General features: G+C 31.9%; 1 protein-coding gene across 2 annotated transcripts in view; it reads left to right on the forward strand.

The window, feature by feature from the left end:
* The first annotated feature begins 5,719 nt into the window (after positions 1-5,719).
* The window catches only part of LOC111392849 (ycf49-like protein), an 8,513-nt gene continuing 2,685 nt past the window's right edge, over positions 5,720-11,547 (forward strand). Inside the window, exons 1-3 of one of the 2 annotated variants that reach the window (XM_023018243.1) lie at positions 5,720-6,093; positions 6,605-6,683; positions 7,371-7,439. In XM_023018243.1, coding sequence (XP_022874011.1) covers positions 5,795-6,093; positions 6,605-6,683; positions 7,371-7,439 — 447 coding nt within the window. In that variant the 5' untranslated portion in view covers positions 5,720-5,794. The remainder of the gene's footprint in view (positions 6,094-6,604; positions 6,684-7,370; positions 7,440-11,547) is intronic. The other variant, XM_023018242.1, reaches the window with a different exon arrangement.

The following is an 11,547-nucleotide window of genomic DNA, read 5'->3' on the forward strand; positions in this document are numbered from 1 at the left end:
TATTCAACTACGGTTCATCTTAATAACACTAGTAAGTTCACATTTCAACACTTCTCATGATTATTAATTGGTATAATGTTGGAAATCTTATTGTCCATGTTTTGGTAGAACTTTTGTTAAACACTTCCAGAAAATTACTATAATATTACTATTGAGAACAAAATGATTCCATTTCTACTTAGGCCAATGATATTTTACATGCTGCAATATTGGTCTCATCATGCCAACGTCAAGCTCTCTCATTGTAGTTGACTTCTACTTGTATCCTAATAATACATATCTCATATTTTTTATCGTGCAATATATATGTAAATTATCCACCACTCTACACAAAGATGAACTACAATAAATACTGAGAATATATGTTATATCTGAACTCATATCATTCGTGAAGGTTCTTGTTTTACAATGTGGTATGTCAACTTTTAATGCAATAAAATGGCTTCTTAACATTAGGAGGAAAAAAGCAACTAGAAATAATAAACATAGTGCATCATTTTGTTATCAAGATCCTCACACATGACAGTTCAAAAGATAATTCACTTAAATTCATTTACTGGCCAAATAGATTAATCAAATAATATATTAGCTACAAAGGCTTCGAAGAACAATCGATTAACACTATTTTGATAAATCTATGGCACTGCTGAAGTGTGATGACACTTGATTCCAGGACAAAAAACTTCAAAAGAAAAATGGAGCAAATAATAAAGATTGTCTTTTATTGAAGAGGTGTGTGCTCTGGAAGAGTGTGTAAATATAACTAATTGAAATCTTTTTTCCTTGTGACCAGAGTTTCTATCGAAGAGTTTTTATGACAGGATTTTTAATGAATCTTCTATAGAGTATTCAAAGAATAATGAACTTTTTTCTTTACTAAGATTTTTTTTACTGGATTTTTCTAGCAAGGTTTTTAACGAAATGTATTTTTGGTATAATGAATGTCTATAATCTATACAAAATTTACCCTTGACATAATACACTCGTATGTTACACATTGTACACAGACTTTTTAAGAGAGTAACAAAAAGTTTTGTTTCTCACCCAACCACCTTGCCAACTACAACCGCCAATGATTAATAGGATGAAGATGGTAAAACTTGAAGGCTATAAAAGACAATATTAAATATATTTCATCAAAATTGTGACATTAAAATCAATGGCGAACAAGATATTGATCGCTAGATATGATTTCATTATTGAAAATCAGGGAGAGTTGTTGTATTCTTTTTCCTTCGCTCAAATTTTAAGTCATTAAGTTCCTTGAAAAAGTTTTAACGAGGTAGTATTTGATTATTCCAAATTCCTTGCACTTATTTATCTTTCGTTTGGTATTTTTGAGTTTGTTAAATTTTTAACAAGACAGTTGTTAAGTAAATTTTCTTACAAGAGGAGCATTGTAAATTGATTGCCATATGACCATAATACTATTGTAGTCCTAATGTGTGTGTGTGTATATATGTGTGTGTGTGTGTGTGTGAGTTTTTAGTTCTCCAGAAAATCTACAATATATTAAAAGTGGGGATGGTGAAGAAACTTTTAAATACTAAATTTATCCCTACATATTTAATTATATGCTCACTATACCCGCATAATTGGAATACCATTCAATTGACCATTTTGTTCTAATAATTTTTTTCCACCAACGAATCAATTTTCATTTTTCATCAACAAAATCCTTATTAATCTTCATCATTTACATTAAAATTCATTCAATAAGTTTTTATTTTTCATTAATAGAGCAATTTTTAATCTTCACGCTTTACATTATAATTCATCTATTAAGTTATTATTTAATTGAGGTTACAAATATTTTTAGGGTTGCATTAATATATTAATGAGGACATTCAATGAATAAAAAAAAAATTACACCCGAAAATTCAATGAATAACATTCAATTGATTTTTTTCTTTACAATTTTTAATTTTCATCAACAAAGCCCTTATTACCAATTTAATTAATATTTACCATTTGATTTAGAATTAATATAAGTAGTGAAATATTTAATTGATATTTATCACTTGCATTGGAATTAATATAAGGAGTGAAAATGACATTCAATTATTAAAAAAATAAATAAATCAAAGAAAATTTAGTGACTTATCATTCAATTGGGTGGGTATTTTGTTCTTCCAATTTTTATTTCCTATCAACAAAGTAATTTTTATTTTTCATCAACAAAGCCCTTATTAATCTTCATGATTTACATTATAATTCACCCATTGAGTTTTTTTTTCATTAACAAAGCAATTTTTATTTTCCATCAACAAATCTTCATTAATTTTCATGATTTACATTATAATCCATCCATTAGGTTATTATTTAATTGAGGTTACAAATTGAAAGGTTGCATTAATGTATTAATGAGATAACAAATGTGTTAAATGTTACATTAACATATTAATTGAGACATTTGATTACTAAAAAAATAATAATAATAAAATAAATTACACACCAAAATTCAATGACTTATCTTTCAATTGATTAATTTTTCCTCTACATTTTTTATTTTCATCAACAAAGCCCTTATTAATCTTCATAATTTACATTATAATTTATGCATTAAGTTATTAGTTAATTGAGGTTGCAAAATTGAAAGGTTGCATTAATATATTAATGAAGTTACAAATATGTTAAAGTAAATGACTTCTAATTATTAGAGTTTTTAAGATTGGCAATAATCATTTCTACTTCCAATCACTTTTACCCTATGTATGAATCATTGGGAAACATTCAATTGTTTATTTTATTCTGAAATTTTTTATTTTTAATCAACAAAGTTCTTATTAATCTTCATAATTTACATTATAGTTCCTGCATTAAGTTATAATTCAATTAATATATATCATTTGGTTTGGAATTAATATAAAAAGTTAACTAACATTCCTTTTTTGAGCCATATTATTTTCAAAAAAATACATTCTTTAATAGTGATTTGACATCATTTCAATCACACATTTTTCAATAAAATAATATTACACACAAATTTAAATATTTTCCTTATTTTTTAACCATACATTTCATATTGATTTGACATGAATAATGCATTTTTTCCTAAAATGTAGCTCAAACATGGGCTCAATTACTAAAACAATATTAAACAAAAATTCAGTGACTTAACATTCAACTGACTATTTTATTCTTAAAATTTATATGAGAAGGCTCTTGTGTGGCAAAAAGAAAAAGAATTGAAATGTGTGAGTCCAACTTTACATTAACGGCAAACATAGGTTAAACGTATTTTGATTTACAAAGTAATAATATTTATTACTTTGGTAATCAGATAACATAATTATATTTTAATTAAATATTTTTAAAAAAAAATTGGCAAAATAAGGATTTAATATGAAAGTAATTATGACCATTTTAGCTAACAAAACCTACCAACCTTTCTTATTCTGCCCCCATGCCATTATAGCTATAAAACCAATCTTGCTCATTCTATTCTATGCTCAAAATTTATAAGTAAAAATCAGCACAAAAGGGTAAGTAATGATTTGACATCATTTCAATCACACATTTTTTAATAAAATAATATTACACACAAATCTAAACATTTTTCTTATTTTTTTAACCATACATTTCACATTGATTTGACATGAATAATGCATTTTTTTCCTAAAATGTGGCTCAAACGTGGACTCAATTACTAAAACAATATTAAACGAAAATTCAGTGACTTAACATTCAACTGACTATTTTATTCTTAAAATTTATATGGGAAGGCTCTTGTGTGGCAAAAAAAAAAAGAATTAAAATGTGTGAGTCCAACTTTACATTAACGGCAAACATAGGTTAAACGTATTTTGATTTACAAAGTAATAATATTTATTGCTTTGGTAATCAGATAACATAATTATATTTTAATTAAATATTTTTTTAAAAAAAATTGGCCAAATAAGGATTTAATATGAAAGTAATTATGACCATTTTAGCTAACAAAACCTACCAACCTTTCTCATTCTACCCCCATGCCATTATAGCTATAAAACCAACCTTGCTCATTCTATTCTACGCTCAAAATTTATAAGTAAAAATCAGCACAAAAGGGTAAGTACTATTGTTAATAAAAGCAATTTTTCTTATACTAGAGCTTCTCAAAATCTATTTCTAAGTTGATGACCATTGTGAAGTTTTTTCTTTTTCGGTTATCATTTATCGTGATTTGCATTTTAAATTGATTTCTAATATCATTCATTTAATTGTACCAGTAACTCTTTAATTTTGAATGATGGCAACATCACAAATGAATACATCATCGTCGAAATCGCTAACAGAAATGAGGTTTGATTCATAATAGATCAACAAAATAAGTCAGATCATCAATTTAATTTTAGAAATATTAACTTTTTTCCGTTTTGTTAATTGTTAATATATATTTTTGTTGTCATATCTTAATTTTGTTTTCATATTAGTTTTGTGTACAAAGAAGTATTATTGTAATTATATTATTACATTTTAGTTTATTCAATATTTTCACATTATATACATAATTTCATAAAAACTTATACACACAAACACAAACAATCGTAATTTTCCATTTAACAGTATCAATTACCTCTATTAGTAATTCAAAAATAGTACATATATTGTTCATTGATACATAAGACGTACAACGCACGTGCTTATTACTAGTATACAAAAATGTATTCTTCCCTATTTCTGTGAGATTTGGCCCCATGTTTGTTTCCAATTTTTTGCCCAATTTAAATTTATTTTCAGGTCGTTGCAATATTATCAGCCATGATTTTTGACTTTTTATTTCATAGTGGGTCTCATATGCTGACAAAAAAAGGTCAAAAAATACATTATTGTGGGCAAAGATTTAGATACAAATAGGGCTTATAACATTTTATATTATTTCAAAAGGTAATTGGCATAAAACGTCCCTACTTTTCAAATTTATTGTGAAAAACATCACAATCTTTCATTTTTTGGCATTTTTGCCATTATCTTTTACATTTCTTTACGCAGAAAGTCATTTTTATTAGGTTTTGACAATTTTACCCTCTATTCAAATAAAACAAGAAGAAAAAAAATAAAGAACTAATTGCAATAATAGTTCTAAATTTTCAAAAAAATGACAAATCGGTCACAATTTATCGTGAACTGAAAAATTTTAAAATTATCTAAAAAAAAAAAGAAGGGAAATTTGAATATACAGAGAAATAATCAAAAAATATAAATTTTTTTGAACCATAGCCAATGAAACTGAAAATCTTCAAAAATTGGTAAGTATAAATCTCAATTTTTATTCAGTGAAGAGTAGATGTAAGGCTTGAGGCAAAAATCACGTAATCTTCAAAATTTTTCATTTCCATTGGTTATGATTAAAATTTTTTTTCAATTTCTTGATTATTTCCCTGTACATTCAAGTTTCTTTTTTCTATTTATTTTAAAATTTTTTAGTTCACAATAAATTATGACTGATTTATAATTTTTTTAAAAAATTGGGACTATAATTGCAATTAATTAATTAATTATTTCTTTTCTTTTCTTTTTGTTTCATTTGAATGGAGGGTAAAATCGTCAAAAGGACATTTTATGCAAAGAAATGTGGAATGTATGGATAAAAATGTTAAAAAATAAAAGATAATGATATTTTCAACAATAAACTTGAAAGGTACGAAGATTTTGTTCCAATTACCCTTATTTCAAATTCACTGTAAGGTTCAAGCGGCTAGCTAATTTTTTTAGTTCTATTTACATGAATTTCCCTCGAATAAATATTGGCTACACGTTCCAAGCAAGGAAATTTTCAACAGAAATCCTCTGTCACTCACTAGCTCCAGAAATGGGAATTCTAGCTTTATTTTCTTCTCCGAAACCAATCTTTCTGCATAAATCCAGACAAACCCACCTGTCATCCCCCAAATTCCACGCATTTGCACCCAAGGAAACAATTGCAAGACCCAATTTTTTTTCCACTTTTCAGAACTCAAGAACCATAGCCGTTTTATTTGGAGCTGCTGGGATTGCCTTAACCACTCTCGTGGAACCCGCAGCTGCTGCAGAGGCACCGTTGTTTAATGAGCCTGCGAATGCTCTCTCTTTACCCACATGGGCTATTCATGTTTCTAGTGTCGTTGAATGGTATGATACTATATATAATACATATGTGAATATTGTGTATAACTTTGTGGTAAATGGTGATGATATGTTTGGCCATCTTTTCCATTACGTTCTGGAATTGTGCTATTCGCGAAAGAGTTTCTCACTGCAGTACCTAGATCCCAATTTCATGCTGAATTAGACGAATTGAGTTTATAGTTATAAAAGATATTATTTGGTAAAGGGTACTGAGGTGGATATTATTTTTTATTCAAAAGTATGTCATTCGATATATCGTTACTCATCTCCATTTTCCATATTATTATATACGGTTGATAGTGCAAATAGCTATCTTTTGAATGAAAAATGAAAGAATAGTATCTGCCTTTATGCACTATAATACTATTTGCCTAGTACTATGATACTATCCATTATAATTTTATATTAAATTCCTAATACAGTCTGATTTGGTTCGCCGAGTAGCTTCAATGTCTATTAATTGTCTTGCTATGTGTTAAAAATGGGGTCTGATTAGTTTTTCTTTTTATCTAAGGATTACTGCAATGGCCTTGGTTTGGCAATATGGGGAGAAATCTGGGTTTGAATCTTGGAAGGGTCTCTCTTGGGGCATGGTGAGTAATGCTTCTTTTTCTTCGAAAATTTTTCAGGGTCGTCAAGTTACAGTGGTTTTGAATGTATTGTGCGCCTGTAAACATAAAACAGAAAATTGCAGTTCTTGACCTTTAGACCTTCAATTCTTCTATAAGCATTGCTTTAATACTTCTACTAGTTTGGTTCAGGATGAATAATAATAAAAAGGCTTAATGGAAAAGATTAATATTTTGGTGACAAGAAAGTCCAAAAATAGAGAACATTGCCTAGTTTATTTCAAATACTCTCCGCCCGGACTTCCCCAATGAAGACATTGTTTTTGGTTTGCGTGTTGCGAATATAGGTCCATAAATTCATAACAAGACCTCTATATTGCCACACCAGAGTTTAGAACTTTTTTTTTTTTTTTTTTTTTTTTGTAAGAATCCCTGGTAATTGCCATAGTAACTTGACATATGTTGGTTCTTTCAGCCTTCTTGAGCAATCTTCTGGACCTCAAAGTTGTATATTTTGTTGTTGATGTGTTTGGATTTTTTTTTTTTTTGGGGGAAACTATGTCCTGTTGAATGTAATTAACTTCCATAAAAGAAATCTAGATATTATTGCATCAAATGCTTGCACATTTACATGTAATTCTGCATTGTAGGTGAATACATAAAGACCTTTCTACTATGTATTAGAATTTAACAAGTGACCTATTTGTTTAGGTACCCTTGCTAGGTGGAGCATTTTGTGCTTGTACATGGCATTTCTTTTACAATTCAGAGGCCCTTGAGGTAAGAAGATGCAATGTTTACTAATTATAAAATTAAGTTTGAGCATTGTCTGCTTGCTATTGTGTATTCTTTTCTAGATTTTGGAATGGGTCATTCAATTATATAGTTCTCTGTTTTTGGATTCAAGAAGAAGGAAAGAAAATATATGACATAATCAAAAGTCAGAATGTGAAAGGTCCGCAACAGGTGGCGTGATATTTGGCAAAATTAATTACAATTTTTTTTTACTATATTCAACAAATAGGGAATATTAGTCCAACAAGAAAATGCTGCAGCTCTTCCCTCACTCTGCATTATACTTATAGATGTTGGATATCATAAAACCAACCCTTCAACATTTGTAGCATGAAATCTGTCTGAACCTATTAAAAAAAGTGGGTCAGTCAGCTCAGCAACAAAAAAAAGGGTGATGCAGTGGCTGATTTAACTATGACTGTCAATTTAATATATTTGAGGTAAAAATTGCGCAATGTTTAAGTAAATATGTTGCCTTCTACTTACCTTGAGTGAAAGAGATTTTTGGACAGTGCTGGCCTTGGTAGAGACTTGTCTTGTCAGTCGGCTCATTCCATGAAATTATGGTGGGCATTATAATGGGTCCCCATTGGTGGGCTACATTGTCTTTGCTTTTCAGACACGCTTCTGACAGATTCTTGGATTTCTGGTGGGCGTCGCCTCTTTACGCATAGGATAATATTTCTCGTGTTGCACACCAAGCTGATATGGATCTCTAGGCTGAGACCGAGTCCTCATACTTGGTGATATTTACCTTCTTGTGTTGCTTAAAGTCATTAAAAATTATGATTATTTGGTTCGTCACTGAATGATCTCATTAATAATTGTATGGTGGTCTGAGCTTATTACATGAACCTGAGCTTGTTAGTTGCTAAGTATTTCACACAGATCTCCAGAATTGACTACTAGAAGATTTTTGCAATGACAAAGATGAATGTAATATAAGTCATAGTTTCCCTAGCAGCATCCTTTGACTGGTCTTTGAACCAAAGAGATGTAAAGAATACTTTTCTAAAGGGAGAGCTTGAAGAGGTGTACATGAACTTGCGTTTGGAATTTGTAGAAGTATATGATGAGGAGGCCTGCCAATTGGGGAAGTCATTATATGGTCCAAAGCAGTTATTGGTATGATTGGTTTACCGAGGATAAAGAAGCTGGAAAATACTCGAATCAACTCGGACCACAAATTGTTCTTCAAGCACTGAAGAGATGCAAGTATCATTATTCTCATTGTCTATGTAAACAATATTAGTAAATGATATTAACATTGCGAACTTGGGTTTTTTAAAGAAATTCTTGATTAAGGAGTTTGAGATTAAGGACATTGGCTAACTAAGGTATTCTTAGGCATGGAAGTGGCACGAAAGAGAATGAGTATGTTTGTGAAAAGAAGTGGACTTGGACCCTTAGGCTGTAGACGTTTCGATGGTCCCTTTGATTCTAATCACAATCTAGGAGACATGTCAAGATAACTACTGTGCGTCCTCAAAGAGTACTTGAAAATTAATCTACTACCAGATTTAGCCCTTTGACATAAATGTGCTGTGCAAGCTTATGCACTGCTTGTGTAATGAACATCTTGAGGTTGCACATAGAGTTTTGAGGTATTTAAAGAAAATCTGTTGGAAATTAAATCCTAATATTTCTGGATAGTTGAATGGCGATTACGAAGATGCTAATTATGATGACACAAGTGGAAGAATGATAAAAGCGAGAAAAATACTAGAAATTGGAATGCAAAATTAAGTGGTTTGACGATTATGCCCATGTCTACTAATGGAGAAGGCTATATTTTCACTATCTGGAAGAATGGAGATTACAATATGACTCAACCCTCACAAGAGCTCACTTGAACTACAAAAATATTGTTCACTGAAGCTTCACTTTTTACTTCTTTTATTTGGCCCATATCTCTCTCTTTTTTGGCTTTTAGGCTTGGTGCTAATCAAATGGAGCAAGCCCATGTCCTTATAGCACCAAACTCTTGGGGCACAAATCGTATGGCCAACTTGTGCCCAAGTCTACCAAGAAGTTCAGGCATTCCTTGGACTTATGAGGTACTTGCAATAAGTGACATCCTTGTTGAAGGGGGTAGTGCCTAAGTGCTTTCCCTAAGACTTGGGCCCCTAGAATTTGGTTCTGCAAATACATGGATGCTCCATTTGATCAACCGAGCCAAATACAGGGAGAGTGATACGCGCCTAAATGAGTGGAAGTGATGCTTGAGTGAAAAATTAATTTTGTAGCAATTAATCTAATTCTTAATCTATTTCTTTGAAATACTCTCAATAAATATATGGGTGATCGCATTTTATAATACCTCGGGAGCTAACAAGTTTTCTTTGTGATGTTGAGCATATTATTCTAGATAGACAAATTACAATCTTTCCCCTTAGTGGATATTGGCCAAATTTTTGAACCACGTAGATTTGGTTCAATTTCTAGTTTTGGTCCAATTTCTATTGTTTTCTCACTTTCATGATTCTTCAACTCGTGTCATCAAAATTAGCATTGATATAATCATCACGCATTTCCTCACAATTATTAGGATTTAATTTTGTAAAAAATGGCATCATAGCTTTTGGTTATTAAAGCTCATTCGTATAGTGAAAATGACGAGTTCAAGGTGGAGCCATTTGACTGCAAAACAAATTTCAATATTTGACTATGTACTATCAAGGATGTATTGGTGAAACAAGTGCTATTATAATTTCGGCTTTGTGGGGACGACTTCTCTAGCTGGGTGTAAGGAGCCATGTGTGGGTTTTAAGTGGGGCGACCCGTTCGACAGCTCGTGCTTGAGTTGAGTTGCTGGTGCGAGTCAAGCAGCAAAAAATCTCGTGTGAGCCGCTCATCGGCTCGTGATCCGGCTCATAATTGCTGAGTGAAATGCAATTTTCACTAATGGAACGGGATGGACCCAACGGTGGGCAAGATAAGCGGCTCGACTTGACCCATTTAACACCCCTTACAGACTGATAAAAAATTCTCAGATTCATGGATTCCACATTCTGATTCCTTTTAAGTAGTATTAGAATGCATCAACCTAAGTCTCAAGTGTTTGTGCTTTTTCTCGGTGATAGGAGTTTAAGATTCTGACAAGGTCAAGAGGATGTTTGCACCATCGAAATGTGTTGTGATACTATCTATTTCTCTCGGCAGATGGCTGCTGACCTGGGATGGATTGCAATATGAAATATCCAGCAATTTGGGACTCCATGGTTGGTGGGAGCACGTATGGACAGCCCCTGTGCCCCCAAGGTTCGTATATTTCTTTGGTGTGTTTTGACAAAGCTCTTCCGAATCCCTTGAACCTTGCTAGGCATGGGGTGAGAGTGGGTGGTGGGTGTTGTCGGTGTGGCATGCTGGAATAGGGACAACATTCTTTGTTTTGGTGCAAAATGTGCAAAAGGGGTCTGGAAGGCTTTGGACTGGTGAATTAGAGGTGGCGATGTGTGTGTGATATTCACTTTGGGGTGGCCAAATGTTGTAGTAAGAGGGATTGATGTATCATTTGAGTGCTTTGGGGTGAATAAACCAGGTGAATGTTGTAGTAAGAGGGATTGATGTATCATTTGAGTGCTTTGGGGTGAATAAACCAGGTGGTACACAGGGAGGCGCCATGTACGACCTCAGTTTTGTTGGAATCTGTGCTTTGGCTTTGTTGGAATCTGTGCTTTGGCTGCTAGAATGAGTGTCGGATCATATAAATAAACAGCCGACAGGGATAGACCTGGAAGCCCAGCACCTATTTGGCAGCCACCTTCAGGTGGGTGGCCTTAAACTGAATTCAGATGTGGCAATCCGGAGGGAGGGAACGTTCCTCAATTTAGGCACAATCTTTCATGATGGTCAGGGTATTGTTATGGCAACTCAATCAAAGAAGACTCCAGGCCTGTTTGAGGTTGATGATGTGGAAGCAGTTGTACTTCGAGACGGACTCCACTTTGCAAAGGAAAATTGTTTCAAGCTGGATATAGTTGAATGCGATTCGCATAGGATCATTCAAAGTCTCCTGTTTCATTTTAGGCCACCGTTTGGGCTCCATTAAAATGAGATTTTTTTATTTATTTATTTTTTTTGGGGGTGGGGG

The sequence above is a fragment of the Olea europaea genome, unplaced genomic scaffold, assembly GCF_002742605.1.
Source record: "Olea europaea var. sylvestris unplaced genomic scaffold, O_europaea_v1 scaffold990, whole genome shotgun sequence".
NCBI classification, from domain to species: Eukaryota; Viridiplantae; Streptophyta; class Magnoliopsida; order Lamiales; family Oleaceae; genus Olea; species Olea europaea.